At 38.8% G+C, this 11,502-nt stretch overlaps 1 protein-coding gene across 1 annotated transcript; it reads right to left on the reverse strand.

Moving 5' to 3' along the window:
* Positions 1 to 1,723: 1,723 nt before the first annotated feature.
* Positions 1,724 to 10,955, reverse strand: LOC134659583 (protein TEX261). The gene is made up of 5 exons (XM_063515246.1): positions 10,776 to 10,955; positions 10,012 to 10,091; positions 6,116 to 6,337; positions 4,899 to 5,010; positions 1,724 to 1,851 (listed from the first exon to the last, which is right to left on the reverse strand). The coding sequence occupies exons 1-5, from the start codon at positions 10,843 to 10,845 to the stop codon at positions 1,733 to 1,735; spliced, it is 603 nt and encodes a 200-aa protein (XP_063371316.1). The 5' UTR covers positions 10,846 to 10,955; the 3' UTR covers positions 1,724 to 1,732.
* Positions 10,956 to 11,502: the final 547 nt, after the last annotated feature.

An 11,502-nucleotide genomic window follows, 5' to 3' on the forward strand; every position in this document is an offset into this window, starting at 1 on the left:
AGTTACATGGGGTCAAACCGGGGGGGCTAGCCAAGATGACAATTGTTTGAAACGAAACGAAACGCCGTTGCCTCTATCACTCTTCCATATTAGTGTATAAGAGACAGATAGCGTTTCGCTTCGTTCCTCTGCGAATTGTCACCTTGGCTAGTCCCCCTGGAATAAATAACATCAAGAGAGAGTGTTGTACGATGTCGAAAAAAATCGAAAAATAATGTCATTTTTCCAGTTTACTATAAAATTTACTACAGCAATGCATCAGGTATATCTATCATCATCGGTTATATACACACAAGTTGGCAAAAGTTGTTCCTCGGAGATATATAAAGTGCGTACGTTAACTGTAGGGGGCAGCACAGACGCCCCGTATTTATTAACGTATGTTTAGGTTCTGTTTTAAGCCACACACGCCCTCCAACCTCCAACGCATTAAGGACCGTGCATAAAATGTAGGAGGCATCTGCTCACTGAAGTCTGCTATTGGACTTATGTGCTTATTGTGTCTTTTTTCTTTTTCTTGCTTGTTTTATTTTGTTACTGTGTTTTGCGACAATAAATGACTTTTTTTTTGAAGTTCCAAATTTTCGGTTTCGATCACATGTGAAAGAACTGTAAACGCGCGGTGCTGGCGCTGCGCAGTGCCACAGAATAAATAATAGTACTAGGTACAGAAGATTCACTCTCTAACAAAACGCGTCTGTTACGAGTAGGACAGATATGACCGGTAGATGGCGCAAGCGCCACGCGCGGCTTAAGCTTTGGATTGCTCCGAAAGCGGTGCCGTCATATAGCGGCCGCAAAAGACGGCCGTCTTTACGGTGGCGACATGTGGAAAGTACCACGGCGTCATAACACACCGTCAGCCACCAAGGTCAAAGCGGCAAATTTGAAAAATGTAGGCGCGATGGGATAACGTCCCATAGAAAATTTGAATTTCGCGCCTTTTTCTACTGACAAGATTTGCTTGACCATCTATAATTTACTTGGAGGATGAAATATCATCAGAAGAGGAAAATAATCGTAGTACGGAATCATTTATTCAAATCTCGTGTCATTTATTCAAAATGGCGTCACCGCTATCTAATAAAACGTTCACGAAACTATCGACACCGTCATGACGACCGTCTTTTTACGTTACGTTGACAATCAACGCCGTCTAGGAAACCGCGCCATCTTGTTTACATAGACAACGTTCTAGTGACGTCATTCACCGCTATATTACGGCCGTAATATGACGGCACCGTTTTCGGAGGAATCCAAAGCTTTATGGCTAGCCACCAATAGGGAGTATTACTGCAATGTTTTGCCGCCAGAGTGCAGCACTAGTGACTTAAGTATACCATAGAGTAACTTATACATACTGTTTATACTGTTTTTTGACAAGTTTTCACAGACAATCAAATATGACATTGATACATCAAGGCGGTTTGCTTACAAAGGGCCTACCGGGGAACGCGAAATCGAAACTCAGCTATCTGCCTCTTTATCGCTCGAATATGCAAGAGTGATAGAGAGGTTAGATAACAAAATGTCAACTCTCTCGTTTGCGGTAGACCCTTAGATTGTTTACTTGTTGTTGATGTGGCGCCACCTACGCAGACTTTCGCGTAATATTCCCTATTGGTGTGGAACGGATGTACTTTTAGGTACTTGTTGCGACGCGACGAAATCGCGGAGTGAGCCACGCCTGGCAGTACTTATACTACGAGTATTATGTATATTAGAAAATAGTTTAGAAAGCTTTCTTGCTCCGTTGCGGCAGTATAGAGTCCTTGGCGAAACTGAAGAACGAGAGCAGCGAGTAGCGCTTGGACTTGCGAGACAGGTAATCCGTCACTACGTTGTTGTCGCCTGAAGAAAAAAAAAATTACTTTATCAGATACACCAGGGCCACAATCATCTACAATAATAAATACTTTATCGCTCAAATATTCGTTTATTTTAAGACTGTTTTTCAAATGGATGATGGAAGTAGATGAAACGATGAAAGTATTTCATAATTTAAAAATTAAATTAGTTCGCAATTGTAACATTGTTAAGTTATTTTGTACCAGGGATGTCGCGAATATCCGCATCCGCAACCGCGGAACTTCCGCATTATTTTCAACATCCGCATCCGCATAAAATCGATGCGAATTAAATGCGATGTGGAACAGGTCGGTACAGGAACGTCTTAGCATCGGCGTAAGTGCTAGACTGCTAGGTAATTTAGTCATTAACCAAAAAAAAACCTATTAGAAATGAGCAGTCAAGCGTGAGTGGAACTTAATGTACGGAACCCTTGGAACGCGGGTCCGACTCGCACTTGGCCGGTTTTTTGAAATAAAAATTACTAAAATGTAATAGTTGACGTTTTTTATATACCTATCTTGACATCCGCATCCGCGGATGTGAGCCTTTAAAAATCCGCATCCGAGGATGTCAAAAAATCGGCATCCGCAACATCCCTGTTTTGTACTATAGGCCAGTTTCGGCGACTACTAGCGACGTCTATCAGTAGAAGACCACATCATTCATCAGATTGCTATATAAAAAATAATTGCGTGCGTAATGTAATTAAAATCTATGTTACTGTGTTTCATATACTACAATAAACTACAATTACATTTCATTTTCAGACATATTAGTCCATAGTCTATAATTTGTCGACTTTTAGCTTCACTTGTCGATTACTACTAGCGACATCTATTTTAAGTTGGTACGCAACTAAGCTTGTAACTTATCTATAAATAAGTAAACTTGCACCGTAATACAGCCGTGGCAGTTCCTTAAGCTTTGGATTCCTCCGAAAACGGTGCCGTCATATGACGGCCGTCATATAGCGGCAGCAAAAGACGGCCGTCTTTACGGTGGCGACATGTGGAAAGTACCACGGCGTCATAACACACCGTCATCCACCAAGATCAAAGCGGCAAATTTGAAAAATGTAGGCGCGATGGGATAACGTCCCATAGAAAATTTGAATTTCGCGCCTTTTCCTACTGACAAGATTTGCTTGATCATCTATAATTCACTTGGAGGATGAAATATCATCAGACAAGGAAAATAATCGTAGTACGGAATCATTTATTCAAATCTCGTGTCATTTATTCCAAAATGGCGTCACCGCTATCTAATAAAACGTTCACGAAACTATCGACAAGGTCATGACGGCCGTCATCTTACGTTACGTTGACAATCAACGTAACGTAACGCCGTCTAGGAAACCGCGCCATCTTGTTTACATAGACAACGTTCTAGTGACGTCAGTCAACGCTATATAGCGGCCGTAATATGACGGCACCGTTTTCGGAGGAATCCAAAGCTTTACGGACTACGATGTCATTCAACATATTTTTGTTTATTTTATTGATTCTCTTTTAAGGATTTTAAATTTTTATGTGCTATTTCGAGTACTACTAGCGACATCTATTAGATTTGGGAAGACAACAAAATAGCGAAACGCGAAAGTACAGATGTCCTATAGAGTCTGTTCGGAAAGAGAAGAGTCGTGGAATGTATTGGACCCCATATGGGACCCCGGACCCCGGACTAATATATCAAAGGTATGCACACGGCCAGTATTTTAAAGCACAAGGATATTTTGTAAAAAATATACATTTTGTCATCATTTACATGCTTCCGCCGATCTTCGGTCTACTAGAACATGGTACGGCACCCAACTACGGCCAAAGTTGTCGTTTGAGTCACCTGTATATTAATGAAATAGCACAGCTACATTTAAACGTGTATGGCTAAATAAAACTATCAAATACATGCGACAGATCACAGTTTAAAAAAAAATTCAAAATTACATTTGTGATAAATTGATAATAGATGGCAGTTTAAAGTACTACTAGCGCCATCTAGTAACAAGACAACAACATTTCAAAGAGTTGCGTAGTTCATGGCAAGACAATATTTCCTATTTCTTTCGCACAGTATTCAGGCTAATTATCTAAGCTGGGACATCACAACCATAGAGAAAAAAATACATAGATTGCTCACTCCATACATCAGTTTTAGTATCAAAAAGACTATTAGCATCTAGCATCGAGTAGCGGAACTATCAGTACTGCTACTTGACAATAAATGTAGCACCGACCGGAAAGTCTTATGCTGTTGAGATAAGACTTTCCGGTCGGTGCTACATCTATTGTCAAGTAGCAGTACTGATAGTTCCGCTACTCGATGCTAGATGTAGACACTGAAATTAATAGTCTGAACTGATGTATGGAGTGAGCACTCTTGTCTTACTTATTTCTCTATGTCACAACACAGATAAATTAGCTCCAACAGGCACAAGATAAATAATGATATCTGGATCATAATTCATAAAGGAGTACCTAATGTAATGTCTGTACTTTTTTCTGTATTCTTTTTCATTATGTGGTGCACGATAAAGAATATATTATTTTTATAATGAAAAAAATTCCCAGTAGTTACCACAGTTTGGTAGTAAGGTTACGAAATATAAAGTGAGCCGATCTCCCGAACAAGTTTAAACAAGATCGGCTCACTTTATATTTCGCCAACTTTTTTTTTTTTTTGTTCTGGTTTGAACTGCCATCAGTCGGTAACGACTATAATCAGTTTTGCTGTATATAGTTATTAAACAATTTCGCCAACTTTAACTACAGAATAAATAATAGTACTAAGTACAGAAGACTCACTCTCTAACAAAACGCGTCTGTTACGATCAGCACAGATATGGCCGCTAGGTGGCGACAGCGCCACGCGCGGCTTATGGCTTTCCCTAAAATTGGGGCCGAACGGATGTACTTTTAGCTACCTGTAGCAAAGCGACGAAATCGCGGAGTGAGACACGCCTGCTTTAACTACTGGCCTATTGAGATTTTCTTCTCCAGTAGTTACCACTGGTAAAAAAGTGGGTTTTTTTTTTCAAGTAGTTTACTTACTAAGTAGCGGTTGTTTCTCCCCAGTAGTGGGCAGCACGTAGTCATTGGCTGACAGAGACACGAACAGAGCGAACGGCACCATCCACAGGCAGAGTGTGAAGTATGCCAACACCTGGAAATACGTAATTAATTTCCAATCACATAAATTTAGCTTTAGAGTGAATTTTGGACGATGGGCCATTCTCGGCGACTACTAGCGACATCTATTAGAAATAGACAACATCATTCATCAAGTTTCTTTATAATTATGAATTATTTGCTTGCGTATTACACATATCACATTATGTTTGAGATGTTACAATTTTATTACATTATCAGACATAAATTTAGTCCATCCATATATAGTCTATATTTTGTCGACTTTTAATATCATTTGTCGATTACTACTAGCGACATCTATTGTAAGTTGGTAAGCAACTAAACTTGTTGTCCAATGTGCATTGCGTCTCACTCTCTCATTGAGCAAAATGTGAGACGCAAATACACACTGGACTCCTACTATGAAAGCATGAATCTAGTATCTGGATCAGGCATGAGGGGTGAAGGGAAAAGGCCGAACGGGATAGTCTTATGTATCTTTCAGTAGGAGTAGCAGCGAAAGCGCTATATTGTTTGTCCTTGTCACAGTCTCACATTTTCTTTTATTCCCCACCATAAATTAGTATGTATTATGGTGGGCAACAAATAAATTCGACCAATCATAGTGTCGCATTGCCTATGTTTTGTCCCTCAAGGACGCACGCGTATACCACATCTATTAGGATCCTACCATCTATGTATGAGAGATTTGTTTCTGGGCTATAACCGCGAAAATCGAAGTTCATAAATTGCGGGCATTTTTCTCTGTCACTCTAGTTACGCCTTCATTGGAGTAAAAGAGAAAGATCCCCGCAATTTGCGAAAAACGGTTTTCGCGGTAGCCCCTCTGTCCTTATCACCATAGAGAAAAAAATACATAGAGTGCTCACTCCATACATCAGTTTTAGTACCAAAAAGACTATTAGCATCTAGCATCGAGTAGCGGAACTATCAGTACTGCTACTTGACAATAGATGTAGCACCGACCGGAAAGTCTTATCTCAACAGCATAAGACTTTCCGGTCGGTGCTACATCTATTGTCAAGTAGCAGTACCGATAGTTCCGCTACTCGATGCTAGATGTAGACACTGAAATTAATAGTCTGAACTGATGTATGGAGTGAGCACTCATCACTAACCTCCGAAAACGTGTAATGGACAGTGCCAAAAAACTTCAAAGCATAATAGTGCTGTGCTATCAGCGTCCCGACTGCCGCTATAAAAGGTGCGCTGGCCACCCGCACCGCGGGGAACTCTCTGAGCAGCAGCGCATGCAGCGCCTGCTGAATGATGCCCAGGATGTCCAGGTGGAGGGGCAGGTCTTCGAAGACTAGCAGGCCGATGTGGATGAGTGTGACTACCTGGAGAAATTAGACATAAAAATGACATTTTATTTATTTACTTATTTATTTATAGCCTTATATCAGAAATACATTTTTTTAGGGTTCCGTGCCCAAAGGGTAAAAACGGGACCCTATTACTAAGACTCCGCTGTCCGTCCGTCTGTCACCAGGCTGTATCTCACGAACCGTGATAGCTAGACAGTTGAAATTTTCACAGATGATGCATTTCTGTTGCCGCTATAACAACAAATACGTACTAAAAACAGAATAAAATAAAGATTTAAGTGGGGCTCCCATACAACAAAAGTGACTTTTGACCGAAGTTAAGCAACGTCGGGCGGGGTCAGTACTTGGATGGGTGACCGTTTTTTTGCTTGTTTTGCTCCATTTTTTGTTGATGGTGGGGAACCCTCCGTGCGCGAGTCCGACTCGCACTTGGCCGGTTTTTTTTAATACTCTAAAGCAGCGGTCGGCAACCCGCGGCCCGCGGGACGCATGTGTCCCGTGAACCTGTTACTTGCGGCCCGCGAGCCTCCCTAGTTATTTTGTATGTAATATTGACAAACGACAATGTCTGATAAAGTCATAAATATTAACAAAGTGCGGCCCGCGTCAACTTCGTTAACTACTATGTGGCCCTTGGCTGCTAAAAGGTTGCCGACCGCTGCTCTAAAGTTTCTTAATCTACGATAACCGTTCCTGTGTGCCTATGGGCAAAGGCATCCCCCAATCTTCTCCACTCTTATTTTGCACTAATCTGGTCCATGTTTTAGTCCTTCCAGCCATGTCTTCTATCTCATAGGACCATCTTTTAAATTGCCTACCTCTGTTTCTTTTATGGCCAAAAATGACATAAGACATGATAAATCTTTATACTTCGTTTTTTTTAGCATTAGAAATTTGGTAAACAATCTTTATGTGTCTTTTAATTGAAAAACACATTTTAAAAATAAGTTACGCTAAATATGTAACAATTATGAATCTAATACGATCTTTTATAGTCTTCTGCTTTCATAAGTAATAGTTATTGATTTTTAAAAGGTGTTTTTCAATTAAAAGACATGTCAAAATCGCTTACCTTCTTTGAAGTTCTATCTAATGCAAAAAAAAACGAACTATAGTGGCTCATCATGACATCATGACAAACCGTATAGTCATGATGGTGAGTGGTCACAATCAAATATTAACATTTGCAACTAAAAGTGATAGCAGGTCAATCTCAGCAAATTAGGAGAATAAATTTATTTTATTTTATTTTATTTATAAGGCACACTTTACAGACGACATTCAATACATGAATACAATAAAAGTGGTAGGCTATGTATAGAAATGCCACCCAAAATAAGTGAGCACAGCAAGAACAATAAATAATAACGAGCAAAAACTATCCTAAAATTATAAAATTATAAAAAAAAACACTACTACTTAACTACTACTGTTATTCTTTTTGAGTTTTTTCTTATTGACCGTAGTTCTGTTATCTGTAGAAAGCGACCAACTTTTTATTTTTGTCAAAGTGACTTACACCGTAATTCAGTGGCTTTGGTCGTTTTCTGCATGGATAAAAAAATTGTGTTGGTCGTTTTCTGCATAACTACGGTCTATTATGAAATATGGAAACACGTCATCATATTCATCATCTTCATCTCATCATTTATCTAGTTTTCATCATTTATCTCACAAGGAAGGGTACCCAACTGTCCGGCTCCGATTTGTTTTATTTTTCTACGAGGGGCGTTCAAAATATTCTCGGTATTGATATCTTACGACCTCTTCTAAAATTTCTTTCGTTACTGGCCGCTAAGGTTTATTCATTGACATTAAAAAAAAGTATAATTCGAACCGAGATAGTCTTTTGTTTTTCTGCAATTGCTGAACAAACATGAACATCCTGTGCGAATTGACAATGTTAACTAAATTAGAACATCGATGCGTGATAAAATTCTTGACAAAACAGGGTAAAAATCAAAAAACCATAAAAGAGGAAATGGATTGTGTTTACCGTGAGTCTGCTCCTTCTTTATCTACCATTCAAAAGTGGTCAAGCGAGTTTAAACGCGGAAGGGAGAGTATTGAAGATGACCCTAGACCTGGCCGGCCTGTAGTAGCTACTTCACAAGAAAATATTGATAAAGTGGAAAAACTTATATTGGAAGATGGTCGAGTGAAGGTAAAATCTATAGCACAAGTAACCAATCTCTCTATTGGTACCGTACATGATATTATACATGACCATCTTAATTTGTCAAAAGTAAGTGCAAGATGGGTTCCGCGAATGCTGACTCGGCTTCAAAAAGACATGCGTGTAGCTTGTTGTTCCGATTTTATTGACCTGTGCGGTGAAAATCCTGATGAGGTGCTGCAAAGAATAGTTACTGGAGATGAAACCTGGGTTCATCATTATGACCCAGAGAGTAAACAAGAGTCCATGCAGTGGCACATTAAGGGTTCAGCTCATCCCAAGAAGTTGAAGGTCATCCCTTCAGCTGGCAAGGTCATGGCCACGATATTTTGGGATTGTGAAGGAGTATTACTAATCGATTATAAAGAAAAAGGTGTAAATATCACAGGACAGTACTACGCTAACATTCTACGTCAATTAAAGGATTTAATTAAAGAAAAGAGGCGAGGAAAGTTAACCAAAGGTATTCTGCTTCTGCATGACAACGCCCCCGTCCATACTGCTCATATTGCCAAGGCAGCTATTGTTGAACGTGGGTTTAAAACTGTTACTCACCCACCGTATAGTCCGGACTTAGCCCCCAGCGACTTCTTTTTGCTCCTCAATCTTAAAAAGGATCTGCGTGGAAATAAATTTTCTGACGATGAAGCATTGAAGGCGGCAGTGGAGGAGCATTTTTACACGAAAGATAAAAAATATTTTTACGAGGGATTAAAAAAAATAATTGATCGATCTTTTAAGTGTATGAACATAGGGGGGGAGTATATTGAAAAATAAAAATATCAAACTTTTCGTACTTGTTTGTTTTCATTCTCATACCGAGAATATTTTGAATACCCCTCGTATATGTTATTGAGTAGTCTAAAATGACTGACACATATTTTTTTTAGCTGCCCATACTATACTCAACCTACTTGCGAGAAGTTGGCCTCCAAAGTACTGAAAAGTGACAAAACCCTCTAACTTTTGTAGAGTTTTGTTCAAGCAAATTGCAAATTAATTACTGGTTTGAATATATACAGGCTGCTTCCTGTAACAGGAGCAATGAATTAAACTAAAGGCTGTACTCCTCAAACTGACCAACATTTTGTTCAGCAACTTTTAAAAATTATGAATCCTTTAGACTTCCTCTTTTCCATACAAAATAAATATTGCCTTCAATATACGCTGACATCAGTTTGTTTGACGTTGCTTGTCACGCTTTAAACATAACAAAATTTGCAATACATTGCGTCTTAGAATAAACTTTAAAGTGTAATAAAAATCAAAACATGAGTTTTTTTCAAAAGTTGCTGAACAAATGTTGGTCAGTTTGAGGAGTACAGACTTTAGTTTAATTTATTGCTCCTGTTACAGGAAGCACCCTGTATATATTGGAGAACATGAAAAAATAATGGACACGTGTTTTGTTGGTCCGTATATGCATGCTTTTATAAAATAGCTTGTTACTTATTCTATACATTACTACTTTAAGATTCCGTTGGACTAAAGATGGATCAAATGTACTTACTGCAACTGTCCATGAGATCACATATTTGGCCATCACTGTATACTCTTCCACCAGCTCTGCTAAATAGTAGAGCCCCGCCGCTGCAAAAAGAAAGGTTTTATAAGTTTGACCAATATGTGTGGTTTTCTGTGGCACTGTAGCTCTTAAACAAGTAGGGGTAGGTAAGCGGTTGCTTTGGCAGTTTTTTTTATTTGAAAGCAGGTTTTCTAGTGCTGGTTCTTAAACATGTTCTATTAAAATCGGTTAATCCGTTTGATTACGTTCTGTGGCACTGTAGCTCTTAAACAAGTAGGGGTAGGTAAGCGGTTGCTTTGGAAGTTTTTTTATTTGAAAGCAGGTTTTCTAGTGCTGGTTCTTAAACATGTTCTATTAAAATCGGTTAATCCATTTGATTACGTTGGGGTTTTTTTATATATTTTATTTATAACATAGTAACTCGATTTGAAATGTAGGGACGTATTAAGTTTCCGCGCTTATGAATAGCTTTGAATAACGACATTAAAACTTTATTGTAGGTAATTAATTGCCATTAATGCCATTATAAATCAAATACAGCTGCGTCCAACTGCGTACATTTAACGTCACAGATTTGTCTACTATTCACTATTATAACACAAATTTATACTACAAATTAAACGATAAGCTGGTTTTCTATAAGAACAATTCAATAATAGTTCTATTCACACCGTTTTAATACATAAAACTATATTTTTCTAATATATTTACTACGAAATAAATTTTGCTTTTAATGTAAAAATACACACCCAAAGCTAGCGTTGCAAATACCGCCTGCACTACTAGTGATATAATAGTTAAAAAGTAAAAGAACCACATGTTATATGTATGTATTTTTACGTTTGTTTTGATATTTTTTGAGTATTTTTAAGGCTATACGCGTTGTCAAGTGCTAGGTCAATGACAAATGTTACGTCAACGTCAGTTCAATGTCAGATGCGTTCATAAATAATCGATTTAAAGCTTGCTATTCGTTGTAAATCACTTAAAAACAGGTGTCTGCAATTTGAAGTGTGTTCCCACTGTCGAAATACTAGGCGACGAAGGGAGCGCGGGGGCAGCGGCAGGATCTCAACACTGCTTTCTATTGGACAGCTATTCTCTAGGTGCACGACTGGTGCTGCCCTCATTTTGGCAGACTTTCTACGTTAAATCTTATGGAGTAAAATTAGTTCAAGCGGCTGCTGCTAGTACTAATGGCGGCCATTCCATAAGATTACCTGTGTTTGTGACGATCAGCGCCACTTCCCCCTCCACCGACTTCGCACCAGAGGCGTATTTACAAATTTGGCGCCCCGGGCCATTTTGATTTGCCGCCCCCCTTCATCAGTGACGATAAAGTATTTCATTTAAGAAAAAAAAACCTGCAACAAGTACCTTTGGGGTGTGAAATAAAAAAAAAAGTAAACATTTACCATTTACTCACATAGGCATTTTAGTTCAGTCATTATAGATTTTGACCCGTGAATAATTCGT

The sequence above is a fragment of the Cydia amplana genome, chromosome 25 (genome assembly GCF_948474715.1).
Source record: "Cydia amplana chromosome 25, ilCydAmpl1.1, whole genome shotgun sequence".
Classification (NCBI taxonomy): domain Eukaryota; kingdom Metazoa; phylum Arthropoda; class Insecta; order Lepidoptera; family Tortricidae; genus Cydia; species Cydia amplana.

Coding starts and splice junctions, on each gene's coding strand:
- LOC134659583 (XM_063515246.1), bottom strand. CDS start 10,845: ATGTGGTTCTTTTACTTTTTAACTATTATATCACTAGTAGTGCAGGCG. Junction 10,092..10,775: donor ATTTGCAACGCTAGCTTTGG/GTGTGTATTTTT, acceptor TTCTTTTTGCAG/CGGCGGGGCTCTACTATTTA. Junction 1,852..4,898: donor GGAGAAACAACCGCTACTTA/GTAAGTAAACTA, acceptor TTTTTTCTTCAG/GCGACAACAACGTAGTGACG.